At 40.5% G+C, this 14,660-nt stretch overlaps 1 protein-coding gene across 2 annotated transcripts in view; it reads right to left on the minus strand.

Moving 5' to 3' along the window:
• IARS1 (isoleucyl-tRNA synthetase 1) overlaps positions 1–14,660 on the minus strand; it is a 194,401-nt gene that overhangs the window by 70,892 nt on the left and 108,849 nt on the right. For both annotated transcript variants that reach the window (XM_045023399.1, XM_045023400.1), the window contains 4 exons: positions 9,004–9,124; positions 1,532–1,623; positions 1,055–1,132; positions 376–497 (listed from right to left, as the gene is read on the minus strand). In XM_045023399.1, the coding sequence (XP_044879334.1) occupies positions 376–497; positions 1,055–1,132; positions 1,532–1,623; positions 9,004–9,124 (413 nt within the window). The remainder of the gene's footprint in view (positions 1–375; positions 498–1,054; positions 1,133–1,531; positions 1,624–9,003; positions 9,125–14,660) is intronic.

Genomic DNA, 14,660 nt, shown 5'->3' on the forward strand with positions numbered 1-14,660 from the left:
CAATACTGCCCCAGCCAGTCCTGTCAGGGTAACACACCTCAGCAATGGCAAGTGTGTTAAAGACTAAATGGAAACACTCCCCTAAGGCAAAGTGGTATACAGGAGTAAAACAGTTTCATAAACACTTCAATTACATATTTTGCCTGCCTAAGGAAAACAGAAGTGTTTAAAAAAAAATAAGCACAGCTGCAAGATCATTTTCTGGTTGCAAAAGGGATCCTTTGTATCAAAAAATGTGTTCCTTGCATGCTTGTAAATGCCCAAGACTGGTATTTTTGCTTTGTTTAAACATGTGAATAAGGTATGAAGAACTTCTCTCTGTAACTACAGGAAAGAGAACCCTGCCCACTGTCACCAATAGAGACTGTTTCTTACCTAACTTGAGGAAGCATGAGATAGTGAATGCTATCACTGTTCTTCTCCTGAACTGAGGCCGGATCAATAAGGGTCTTCAGATTCTGGTACATCATTTCAGTGATAAAGGGAGTATAAGGTGCCTGCAATATTTTATATATTATTATTCATGAATGCATTCTCTTACTGAATTGTATCCTCTATATTTTCAACCAATTACCTTCATCATTATCAAAACACAAGTTTTTGTGTGTGTTCCTTTTTTCCTATTAATCAGGAATCCTTATGGTACAGGATTATACTGTCCAACAGACAGCTTTGCAAAAATGGAATATTTACTTTGCGTTTTAACACTACAAAGTATAACACGAATTCAAGGAATAGGCCATGATGAACAAATTAAATTGATGCCAGCTGTCCACCTTCCATTTGCATTTAATCCATTATTATTCAGATCTCTTTATAATCTCAGTTGATGTCTGCCTTTTATAATACCAGTTCTTAGTGCAAGTAAACATGCAGAGAAAATGCAGTACTATACAATACAATGATAAAATGCAGTAGCAGTTTTCCCCATTTTCAGACTCTGGTCTGTTACTTCTAGGGGCAACAGTAACAATGAGAAGCATGCACCCAGGCTTGCAGGGGAATCTAGTTTGATACTTTAAATAATAATTACAGTTGAGTGTAAAACCCTTACCATGAGTCTGCACATTGCATACAGAACACTGAACAAGGTTTCCAAGGCCATAATGCAGTCTTCATTCCCATTTTCACCCTATTCAACGTATCCATGGAGAAAGGAAAAGGATTAGAAAAACATCTATACTTTTTAAATCATTAACTACATTCTCACACTGTAATACATGATTTTACTCCTTCACCCAATAAATGCTAGCTTTCCAAGATCCACAATTACAGTTCAATCCTACCCAACAAAACAAAAATTATGGGCTACTGTGTATTTTTACTTGCCCTATGAAGAAACAAGGGGCAAAAACATAAATGGAGTAAAAAGGGAACATCATATTTATTTGCACTTTCAGCTATTCAGCTGAAGCGACACAGTTTTATATAACACAAAGATTCTATAAGGATTTTATTAGCTTAATTAATCTATTTAAATTATATTGGGCTCTATCTACAGTAAAAAGTTAGCAACAGAAATAGCACCTACCTTTAATCTTCTGCGATTCATTCTAACGTACCAGTTGGTCAGTACATCAACAAACTTAACTAGTCGAGGGACTACAGTATATAGTCTGTAGGCTAGGAGGAAAAATAATTTATTACTGTACAAAACACTTGCCTTCTGCATCAAATTCCTCACTTAAAGAATCACACAGTAATATAAAGCCTTGACAATTTAACACTCATGACTTTACAGAAGCAAATACCTTCATAAGATTAAAAAAATGGATTAGACACACACTAGTATTAATATAATCTGCCCTTAAACTATATCATAAAATTAAAATTACAAACAATCAATTCTCATGCTTCAGGACATAAGCACGTCACCAGCTGAAGGTCAGAAATAAATTGTCACCCATAGTCTAGTACTGCACAGAGGTGCATTATGGCCATTTTATGCCTTAATCTGAAGCATACTGAAAGAGGATAATGGACAAGATGGACCATTGATCTATTATGGTTTGGCAATTCCTAAATTTGAACATACTGCTAAAAGAAACTGCTGAGTACTTAAATTCACCAAAAATTGTGGGAGAAACATGAATGGAGATGTAATTACCCAATTCAGGAACCATTTTAATTCGTATTGCAACGTTTTTTTAATTTAACTTTTTTTCCCCTGGAGAGTTTCTTGTACAGTTCTTCTAAATAATAGAGAAGACTAAAGGCTGTAAAGTCATTCATGCAAACAGATTTTCTCTCATGAATAATATTAACAAAATAAAAAGCTAGGCACAGCCATTTTCTTATGTTCTGTGTAATTCAAATGCATGAAGAACTGCTAACACAAATAAGAGGTTCACACAAACATCAAAGTCCAACCAGAGGGAAACATGACTTTAATTGCTCAAACGTTTTTGGTACACAAAAAATTGTTTTCTAGAAAGATTAGATAAACTAGTCCTTTTAAACAAAAGTTACTAACTTGCAGACAGCTTGGTTAAAAATAAGGAGCTGCTATGAATAGTATAGTCTTTTGCTTCCAGGATTTATTTTATTAATTAAACAGCTATTGAATTATACACCTTTCCTTTGAGAGTTCCTCAGCATACGTTTTACAACTGCATTTCACAAGCTAGTAATATCTTTCAAAGACAGAGCACTAGATATTTCAACCTAAAAAGGAAACTTTCTGGAGTCATGTGTCAAGTAAAACAAAAAATATTTATGGGGTTTTAGGTTCTGATAGAGATCCCACTACTAACCTTGCTTGAAAAGTAACTACGATGCACAACAAGAAAAGCTTGCCAATGTACTTATGTATTTTACACTGAGATATCTGTTTGTTTTGAAACTACATTTCATTCACTTTTAATAGCCCAGAATCTACAGTTATAACCTGTACCATGATATTATACTTTGAGCTGACAGAAGGGAAAAAAGAAAAACACTAAGTCAGTGGTTCCCAAACTGTGGGACGTACTCCCCTAGGGGCTGCAGAGAAACATTCGGAGATGGGTGCCTGGCAGAGCCTGGGCCAGTCCCCAGAGGGGATGGGGAGGGAGCGCCACCCAGCCCTGCTCTGACCCCAGCTCCACTCTGCCCCATGCTCTGCCCCCAGCCCAGCTCCAGCCCCACTCCACCCCACCCCCAGCCCAGCTCAACCCTCATTCCCTCTCCACCCCAATACCAGCTCTGCCTCTAACCCAGCTCCTTCCCCATCCCCGGTTCTGTCCCCAGCTCTAACTTCAGCCCAACACCTCTGCTGAGGAAGCCTTGGCTGTGCAGTAATGGAGGGGAGATGTGACAGATTCCATAAATGCAGGGGAGGGCTGGGGGCGGAGAAGTTTGGACACCACTACACTAAGCCATTCACTCAAGTTTAACCAGCATGAGAAACAACAATTTGTAATTTATCCTCTTGTATATTGTACATAGGCACTATTCAAGCACCAAATGCACTATGGTAAAAGTTACTGTTTCTAGATAGGGAATTTCACTTCACTAAACCCATGAAGAATTACTTACTACATTTCCAACTTCCAGTTCAATTTTTCTTTCAACCTTAAATGGCTTTATTAACTGTCACAGTCTAGATATTTAATATTTCATTCACTGAAGTACTAAGTGCTCAAATGAAAAAGAATATGAAAATCTGAGCCAAGATTGTCACCTTTAAAACCTTATGACTTAATAGGATAAATAAATGATGCTAAGGTCTACCTGCTAATATTTTATTTTGGTGGCTACAATTTAGTGTTAATAAATGGAAGCCAGCTCTAGCAAAGGGGTCCTGTTTAAACTTCCCCCACAGAACTAACAACTTTGGGTTTGTTTGGTTGGTTTTTCAAATAGTGGCCATTCATGTCCATTTTTCAAGTTCTGCACCTCTAATGAGCAGAGATAGAAGGGGGGGGGGAAATCTATGCTTAAAGAAAGAGTAGATTGTGACACAATCAACAAAATCCAGCAAATACAAAACTGAAACCAATTCTCTTTCTACTGCATATGCTACTGTATTTCAAAGTAAGGTCGTGCTAACTACTTATTTTCTATAATACTGTACCTACTTATACCAGATTGGAAAAGTTTTCAGCAATTCTCTGGGTGGTTTTGTAGGAGCAACAGAGAGAACCCAATGGAATATTCCTTTCTACAATATAGTGATTAGGTATTAGGAGCTGAGCTATGGAAGCAACATTTGAAATTGTGCTCTCTGATGGGTAAATTCTTTTTATTATTTGCTTTGTAGCTTTTTTAAGACATCAGACACAAGCATCAATGCTTGTCCGTGACATTTATGTTGCTGTTGTGACTTGCCAGGCTATACCTGAATACCAGCAAATTCACATTTCGAATTTTAAAACCAACCTATTTTTAGCCACTGACTCACTGCTTGCTTGCTAGCTACAGTAAATTAAAATAATGGAGCATGAACTACAGGGCAGTGGTACATCCAGCATCCAACTGGACAGTAAAACGATTAAGTACATTTGTTACAGATTATATTAACTATGCTTCAACCAAAAATGTTTCAGCTAGCTATTAAATGCATACTACTACATTTTAAATGCACCCACTTATGAATCAGAGGTCTCAGTGTAAATGGTAGAGGGAGCTAATAAACAATTCAACCCATTAGTAGGTTGAAAGGCTCAGACGAGCTAACCCTGATTATCCCCCAAACTCCTCTGGACTGTGACACCGATGGAAGATCAAGGGTATTGTATGGAGTCCCTTGGTTGCTGGCCCTCCTTTTAGGTTGTTAACCGGTCAAAGTGGGGAGAGGCACTGTAAGGTGCTCCCTGTTAAAAAGGGTCAATGAGGGAGAGAACCACAGATACTCCCAGTAGGAGGATTAAGGAAAGTGTGTTGAAAGCCTTTAACAGAGAAATTGTGGAAGGGACACTTCCACCAAAGTAATGTGTTAAGAGTCCAGGAGACTAAATTAAATAATGATACAAATAAATGGTCAAATGAGTACGTCTCAAAGGACCAAAAGAAGGAACCTCTATTTATCAAATGATAACAAAAGCTTAGTTGCTCACAAAGGCATTGTAGCTATGTATTTCGTAAACCATCGGAGAGTTCCTGGAACCTGTCAAACCTACGATCACTCATTGGTAATCTTACCTACCTGTCATGGAGGTAGAAAGATTTATGTAAAATGTGTGTGTGAAATAAATTCTTTTAAAAGGATGCCATAAAAATCTGTTAATTTGGCATTTGTTAAGTAATGTGGCCAGTTGTTTGGTACTACTCAGTTTAAAATTCGTAAGTTCATTAAAAACAAACAATATTATGTAGCGCTGATAGCTATATTATACCTACAACAATATATACTGTTTGGTTACCTGTGTTACAGATCCTGGCTGTGGAACTCTAGGCGAATGCAGCAGCTTCTCAACAAACTTGGGAGAGATTAGTTTCAGGGCCTAGGCATTTGGATTGGAGGGTCCCCACTGCCATCAGGAGTGCCAGACATGGGGTCTGGATATGGAGTGTGTGCCTAGAGTCCCAGAGCCAGAGAGACAGTGCCTAAACTCTATGTCAAGAGCATGGGGGAACCAAGTTTTGGTTCAGCACAGCACCCTGGTGAGCAACTAGGAGTGGGAGTATTCACTGGGAGTCAATAAAACATTTACCACAATATTTCTTTTACCAAGGTATATACTGGGAAATACTACAATAAGTTCAACTCCTGCAGGTGGTAAAAATGGCTCCCACTCTAAGAGTGGAAATAGTTTGTTTTTAAAGCATTAGCAGTTATACAAGTCATTCCCATTTTTTCTAAAAATGTGTCATGTTCACACAAATAAGATGGAACCAGACTGATCTACTTTTTAAGATAAGAGCACTTGCATGATTTTCTCCCTTAAAAATAAATAAAATAAAATAAAATAAAAAGTTTAAGCTATTTCAAATATTTCCAGTGACTTAAGTTTGCTCTAAGTCACTGAAAAAAACACCACCACATTTTAATGAACTTGTTTGCGCCACTTCTAAACAGGTCTGTAGGAGTGCTCCCATGTCAGGGGACTTTCAGTCAACTTTCTTCTTATCCTATAAAACTTTCCATAACTCTTTCTAGGCTCCCCAATCACCCAGAAGTTGGAGTGTTCTTATTATCTTCCCTTTCCTCCAATGCCAATTTAAGTAGGACACAAAATAGGGACAACCATCATTGAATCAAATTTAGCCTAGATGCTGGCTACCTAAACTGCTGGTTAAAAATGTGGACAGATTCAGCTGTTATCAAGGGGTAAACTGGTGCTTTACGACTACAAGTAGATACTGTACTATAGGTGGACAACTGATACGAAATTTAGCTACACTCTGAATACAGAAATTGCCAAAAGAGAAATAAAGCTGAACTGCACTGAATTACCTTTTCATTCAGTGCAGTATTTCGTGCCCTTTTTAAATGTTTCACACACACACATAAAAAGGCCTCTTTATGTTGCTCAACATAGTTTTTTAAGTACTGACAAGGATTCCATTGTAATTGGTTTGATTTTGGTTTCTCTGTGTTCTGTTATTCTTATCCAGGTAGTGAAGTCACGTAGCATTTATTGCCAAGTTTAGTTCCAGTCACTCTTCAACTATAAATGCTACCATGTCTATTTATTCATTATTTTCGAAGTCTCACCTCTTTGATCTAATTTATTATATAAAAGTATAAATGTGAAAATTCATCAAAAAACCAAGCTGATATTAATTTTTTGAAAAATACAGCAGACTATGACAAGGTAAAACTGGTGAAATCCAGTAATGTATTTGCAAATTAAATGGATTCAGATGTTTTATGCAGAAGTATAAATAAAAATGTTACATTCATCATCTTTCACCTCAACATGGGATGTGATACTCATTAGGGGAATGTAACACACTTTCATCTAGCCTAAAAATAAACATTAGCATCTAACATCAATATATTGCTACAGCAGAGCAGCTTCTTGACTTCCTTTTTCTTATGTTTTTCTTTTAAGTGAAAGTTTTTCTTCTTCTTGGCAAAATACACACTTTTCTTTTTTATAAAGCCAGCCGATAAGACTTCTCTCATCTTTGCTAGATTTTTTTCCCCATTAAGAACCCAAAGTGGAGAGATCTGATGCATAAGAGATCTCTTCCCCCGCATTTTTCTTTTTTCTGTCAACACTCTTCTCTTTAGAACTCTAACCAATTCCTATTCAATGTGTGCACAAATACGATAACATACAAAGAAAAAAAACGTACTTTTCTATGCTTCTCCCCGATATCTGCATTCTTTCCTTACATATCAAGGAAAGGACGGCCCTAGGGGGCCTTTCCTCTTTTTTAACCTGATCCGTACTCACAGAGCTCTGAAACATGAGGCTTGTTCCCATTCTGGTCACAATTTCAGAACTTGGTATTCAACCAATAAGTCTATTTCATCATGGCAATGATGAAAGAATTGCTTTACCATGGCAAAGGGAACAAATTCATTACAGCTATCCTAGTGGCAGTCAAGGTTCCACCTGAGGGAGTTCACGAAGCTATAGAAGCAGAGGAAAGCCTCTGCAGAGCTTTACAGCAGATTTCTAATAAATGGAATAGTTGTGTACCAGATTCCCTCAAGTGCAATCTGTGCCACACCCTAAACATCTTTACTGCTACCGTAATCCGAATTAATTCAGTGAACAACTCCGATAAGAGCAGCCTCAATAATTCAGTGCAGGATTTCTACAATACTTTCTTGGACAACTGAAGAATTCATAGGCTTCCCATCTATGCTGAGGTTCTTGGGATTTAACAAGTGCTATGATGGTGAAAGCCAACGTCCTTTGCAGATATCTCTTAGGGCTTGTCTACACTGACACACAGTTTGGACTAAAGGGCTGCTAATAGAAGTATTCAACAAAGCGCTATGCTGTAACTTCTGCGTGTGAGTGCTGTGGGCACAATTGAAATATTCCTAGTTCGCATAAACGGAATCCTCTTCAAACAGGACTATATTTAATAGGAATTAGGAAACTTTTAGTCTGAGCCCACAGCGCAGCACTTCGGTGCGCACTGCTATTCACAACTCTGTAGTCCCAACTACAGGGCAGTGTAGACATAGCCTAAGTGTCCAGTGCCCTTTAAAATATGCTTTGACTCATGGGTATATAGTTCATTGCACCAGACTACTTGCTTCAGTGGGTTCCTGCACCTTCCTCCTACATTTAAATGGCACACCAATACAACATGAGCATATGGAGAGATCTGACAGCATAAAACAGATATTTTATATAAATAAGCCATAAAAATTATAAATACTATATTTTTAACGTGTTCATGGTGCTGTGATTTAAGAAGAAACTAGAGAAATCCATTCTCTTCAACATATCCAAGAGGGTTATTGACCTAAGAAACAATGTCAAGAAATTTGCCCAGTGTGGGATGAAATTTACTCAGTACGGTTATTTCTCAAGATTATTTTGTTTGGCTGAAATTATTTTTTACCATTTCGATCTTTCTCACAACTCTCGATTTTTTGGGGGGAGGAGGAGAAACTCATTTTTGTTTAAGACTGTTGTTCAATTACCAGTTCCAGATTCATTACTATTTCATAATAGGTTTGTTAATTGCCCTAAATCTCTGAAAGGTTCTAACGCACCAAGTAAACTCAATAAACCTTTATTACTGAGCCCAGACAGGTGAGTTCAACAGCACTGTGAAATGAATGTGAGTACTTCAAAAACCGTGGTCATCTTACAGGCTTCGTTGTGGGAGAAGTTACTCCAGGCTGCAGGCCACAGTATCACCATAACTAAGTTCTTATCACAGCAAGAATGGTATGTACATCAATTAGATTAATATTCTGTAGCTGCACATTTCCCTGTGTTATTGTTTTAAGATTTTTTTGCCCCTTTCATGCAGTCTGATCTGAAATCTGAAAATCCCTGGATAAATGCATCCTTTGTGCAAGCCCCACCCTAGTCACCAGCCAGTGAAAATTACTCAAATGAAATCTTTTTCTGAACTGAAACAAAAAGCAAAAGATGCACATACCTGCCATTTCAGCCTTGAAGAACTGAATGAGTGACTGCGTGAAGGAAAGAATCCACTTATCCATGATGTTGTTGCTCTCTTTCATCGTGTTCTCATTGTACAGGAATTCCTTTCCATCTTCCTATAAACATCATTGGAAAAATGAATAGTAGTATAGCATGTCAACGCTTGAACACATTAAATCCTATACAATAATATCCATCAGCAGCAGATCTCAAAGCACTTCACAATCTTTTAATGTGTTTATCTCACAACACCTCTGTGAGTTAGGTCAGTGCCATTTTAACCTCATTTTACAGATGGGGAACTGAGACAGAGAATAAGGGTATGTCTACACTACCCACCGGATCAGCAGGCAGTGATCAATCCAGCGGAGGTCGATTTATTGCGTCTAGTCTAGACGTGATAAATTGACCCCCGAGTGCTCTTCCGACGACGCCTGTACTCCACCGCCATGAGAGGCGCAGGCGGAGTCAACAGGGGAGCAGCAGCAGTCGACTCACCGCGGTGAAGACACTACGGTAAGTCCAGGGGCGGCTCTAGGAATTCCACCGCCCCAAGCAGGGCGGCACGCCACGGGGCGCGCTCTGGCGGTCGCCGGTCCCGTGGCTCCGGGGGACGTCTTGCAGACGTGCCTGCGGGAGGTCCAGCGGAGCTGCGGGACCAGCGGACCCTCCGCAGTCATGCCTGTGGGAGGTCCGCCGGAGCCGCCTGCCGCCCTCCCGGCAAAATGCCGCCCCAAGCACGCGCTTGGCGCGCTGGGGTCTGGAGCCGGCCCTGGGTAAGTTGATCTAAGTACATTGACTTCAGCTACGTTATTCACATAGCTGAAGTTGCGTAACTTAGATCGATCCCGCCTCCCACTGTAGACCAGGCTTTAATGTCTTGCCCAAGATCAGAGTCTGTGGTGAAGCAGGGAACTGAATCCAAGTCTCCCATGTCCTAAACTAGTGCCCTAACGACTGGACCATCCTTCCTCTTAAAAGCCCATTTGTTATCCATTGACAAAAGCCTCCTGTCCAGGCTCTTCTCCATTACATTGGTTAGTAAAAGTATTCAGTGTCAGATACACATTTGTTTTTGAGACACATTAACAGAAAAAAGCCAGGATAAACTGACTTGCACTGATCCCTGTTTCATTACACAACAATGTAAACTACAAAAGGGACCAGTTTTTTGTATTTATTAGAACACAGAAATAGTAGTACAGTACACAAGGGAATTCAATAATCCCATGTTCACACCTTTTGCATATAGTCTAATCACAATTTACAAACACAGGCTAATGATACTATTTTACATCCCCTTCATCCAGCTGGAATCTAAAGCATTTAACAAATTTTACTGACTCTGAGGTGTGTGTGTGTGTGTGTGTGCGCACACGCACACACACACAGTTAAATATATAAGTGAAAATTATATAGATAGATATAGGACATGTACTGTATATAAATAACTTTCATTTTGAAATGCAGCAATTGTTCAACAGCACATGGCGCCCCAAAAGAATTGTTAAGGGTGGGTGGAAAGGATAGCAAACCCAGCTGGAACTGCTGGAGGAATTTTAGGCAGGCATCATCATTACTGTACATATTTAGCATTTCATGAGAGGCAGCACTGTCCACTGCCCCTGAACACAGGACTCTAATGTATTATACACTGCAAAAGAGAAGGTGGGAAAAGGCTAGAAGTATATGTGCTAAATTGGTAATCTATCCATTCCCTTTGCTCTTTCAGAGAGGGAGGGAGAATATCACATTGACTTCTAACTGCACAGCTTTTAAACAGTGATCAGTGGAGATCCCTAATGAATCTCCTATAACACTCCCTACAGGTTCTCTCTAAAAGGCCTGCTATCCGTGTAGTGGGGATTTTCATTCTTGAAAAATCTAATTTAAAAAAAAAAAGTCACGGTTTGAGAGGGGTTAGGTCTGAAGACAAGGAAAAAATGGACAAGAATGTGTTGCACTAATTTGCAGACACACTTATCCAACCACAGAATTAGCAGGAGACATGGTAAGACATATGTGTTTTTATGTGACCTTTAAGCAAGTGCATCTTGTTTAGAAAATATGTTTTGAAATAGGAAGTCTTCTGTTATTTGTTGAAAGTAATTACAGTAGGCTTCCCAATAATAAGAACTGTTTTTTTTCCAAATGCCACTGAAAGACATTTCTTCTATATAGGAGGCTTGCCTTTGTCACAAGGTTTCTTGTAATGGTATCGTAAAGAAATAGTATCTCACGTATAGCATCTTCCATCCAAAAAGATCCCAAACTGCTTTGCAAACTTAAAACAATTATCACATGAAACACATGGATTAAAATATCTACCTTCACAGATCCAGTTATCACCTCAAACACACCAAGAAATCTTAGCTACAGCCAGGTACTCAGATACCATAGAATATGCTCTGAGGAGAAAGTCTGTGATGTACACCTTAACATGCTTAAAAGCACCATCACTAAACAAGGACACTCCACAGAGAAGCAGATTGCATCAAGGAACAGGCCACACAAATAGTCCAAAAGAACCTGCTTCAATACAGAAATAAAACTCCATCACCACTAGCTGTTACCCAGTATGGGTTTCCAGTGTGAGGTGGTAGGTATCAAACAAATAATTACAACCCATACTTGATAGGGAGCACACCCTGAAAGAAATCTTTCCTGAATGCTCTCTTCTGGCCTTTAAAGAACCCTGCAACCTCATCATCAGAAGCATAGAAACATAGAATATCAGGATTGGAAGGGACTTTAGGAGGTCATCTAGTCCAACCCCCTGCTCAAAGCAGGACCAATCCCCAGACAGATTTTTGCCCCAGATCTCTAAGTGGCTCCCTCAAGGATTAAACTCACAACTCTGGGTTTAGCAGGCCAATGCTCAAACCACTGCACTATCCCTCCCCTCCCAAGCAAGCTCCCCACAGACCAGGGCACACCAACTCAAAGCAACACCAGACCCTGCCAGGAGAACAGATGCAAAACCTGCAGACATCTCTCCACTGCTGATGATCAACACCCCCCCCCAACACACCTTTCAAGATCCAGAGATCCTACACATGCTTATCACTGCATGTGGTGCACTGGACAAGGTACACAAAATGCCCCAATAATAACTATGTGGATGAAACCAGACAATCACTATGCTCTTGAATGAACTCTCACAGAAAAATAAGATAAAATCACCTTATCACTTGTGGGTGAACAATTGTCACTCTAGGTCTGACCTCTCAGTCCTCATCCTCAAGGAAATCCTGTACTACATCTTCACAAGACAAGCCTGGGATCTTAATTTTATAACTTAGCTAGACACAAAAAATCATGGACTGAATAGAGTCACTGGATGAATGCTTTATTACAACTATCTGTAACCCACTTAATCCACTGCTCCTGGCTTTTCCCTCCGTCTCTTTTCCCCCTATGACTGCTGGAATTTTAATGGGCCACTGTCCCTTGAAATGTGTTAGCTACTTACACTAAATAATCTGTTCCACCTTGTATTCAGAATGTTACAGCTGAATATATTACCTCACCCACCTTTTCTCTCTTGCAAACTTAAAGCAATATTGTGTGGCCACAGTCTCAACCTATACCATATCAAGGCTGTTAAAGTCTGGAAAGCAAAAGCCATTAGAATTTAAGTCGGTACACCACATCTGGCCATAGGCCTCTCTACATTGCAATTAAAAACCCACGGCTGGCCTGTCCCAGCTGACTTAGGCTAAGGGGCTGATTAATTGCAGTGTAAAAGTTCGGGCTTGGGACCCCAGAGCCCTGGCTCCATCCTGAGTCCAAACATCTACACTGCAATTAAAAAGCTCCTTTGCCCGAGCTCCACAAGCCTGAGTCAATGGTGCGGGCCAGCCGCGGGTGTCTAACTGTAGTGTAGGCATACCCTCAGTTGAGGAGCTCATCTTTGAACTGGGCTTCCACTGATTGCCCTGACAAGTGAAACTACATATGGATCTCTTTGTCCACTATTCATGCAACCACCTCTGTGGTGCAAAGTGCCAGCTGCTTAATGGTGCACAACAAGATTACACAACAACTCAGGGTGGGGAAAGTGAACGCTAATTTACCCATCTGTAACTGCAACGGCAATTTTAAGGGGCAGTATGTAATTACCAGATTTCAGCCAGGACACTGGGATTAGCTATTTTTCTCTTACAGGAAGTATAATGAAACTAACAAGTGGCCAGAGCCTCTATATTAGGTCTTACCCAAAAAATAACACCTTCAGCAGCATATTATCTTCTACTTCTATGCTGAGTCATTGTTTCATTACTGATTCATAAAGAAAAATTACATTTGCTGAATCAAAAAATTATTTGCTGAAGGGTCCAGGTTTTCCACATGCGTCTCCTATCCCCAACTCTGCTGATCTTGCAAAATCTAATGGGATGACAGCACAAAATGGTTGGCTGCAAAGCTCATTTCAGCTAATTCCATGGTCACAGGTGAAAAAAAAATTGAATGTGTGAGAAATTTCTTATGAAGGCTGTGAGGATCCTCAGAAAAGGCTTGTTAATTATAAGGTAGTTATCAAACTTTCCTTGAAAAGATTACTACTAAAAAGACAAAACAGTTTGTACAACTATTTATTGAAGTCTGCTGCCACTATCACTTCAAATGGCAGGCTTTCAAAGTGATTAAATGGTTACCATAATTTCAAGAGTACTACAAGGTCTGAACTTTTTGCTTAGTTTTTGCTTAGTTTCCAGCCTATTAGAAATGTCTTCACTAATAAGTGGTAACTTGTTATAGGATGACTTTGTTGAAAGGAAGAAATTGCTTTCAAAGGATCCCACATATGTAAAAATTTCAACATCTGGCAAAATAATAGTGTTGCTGAGGAAAGACATTTTGATCTTTTTTGTGGATTAACAGGAAGTGTTCAGCACACATATCACTTACTCCAGTGTCTTTCATTAGCTCTTGACATTTACTGGTTACATTCAAAGACCTATTGCTAATAGTAACTATTTTACAAAGATGCAATATAGCTTATATGTGGTGCTGTCCTCTTGCTAGTACTAAGGTGATTCATAGAATCATAGGACTGAAAGGGATCTTGAGAGGTCATTTACTTCAGTCCCCCATACTTATGGCAGGACTAACTATTACCTAGACCAGTGGTCTCCAAGGTGGGGTGCGCAAGACAATCCATTGTGGGGCGCAGCAGGAGGAGCACTGCCGGAGTGGAGTGGGGGGGTGGTGGGAAGGGTGGCTGGAGGAGGGAGGGAACGAGCGAGGAAGTTCTCCCCTCCTTCCCCCCACCCCCCCCGGAATGCAGGGGCTTTAGGGCCCTGGGGCCCTGCCTGCAGCTCTAAAGCCCCTTTCGGAATGCGGCCCTGCATCCTCCGGCCCGTGGAGGAGCAGGGGCGGCCGCACAGCCAGCGGCCGGAAAGAAGCAGCGCTTTCCCCTTCAAAGCCAGCTGGAGAGAAGTGGCTGCTTCTCTCCAGCCACTGGCTGTGCGGCTGCCCCTGCTCCTCCTGAGTCCTCCAGCCCGTGCTCTCAGGGCCGCTTAGCCCAGGCCCCGCAGCCCCTGCATTCCGGGTGGCCCTGCGGGAGGGGGCGGGGCGGGGGGGGGCAGCTCCCAGAATCGCGGCTCCCAGAATCATGGCCATGGGGGCGGTGCTGCACAGAACCACCTG

Source organism: Mauremys mutica, chromosome 7, assembly GCF_020497125.1.
Source record: "Mauremys mutica isolate MM-2020 ecotype Southern chromosome 7, ASM2049712v1, whole genome shotgun sequence".
Taxonomy (NCBI): Eukaryota; Metazoa; Chordata; order Testudines; family Geoemydidae; genus Mauremys; species Mauremys mutica.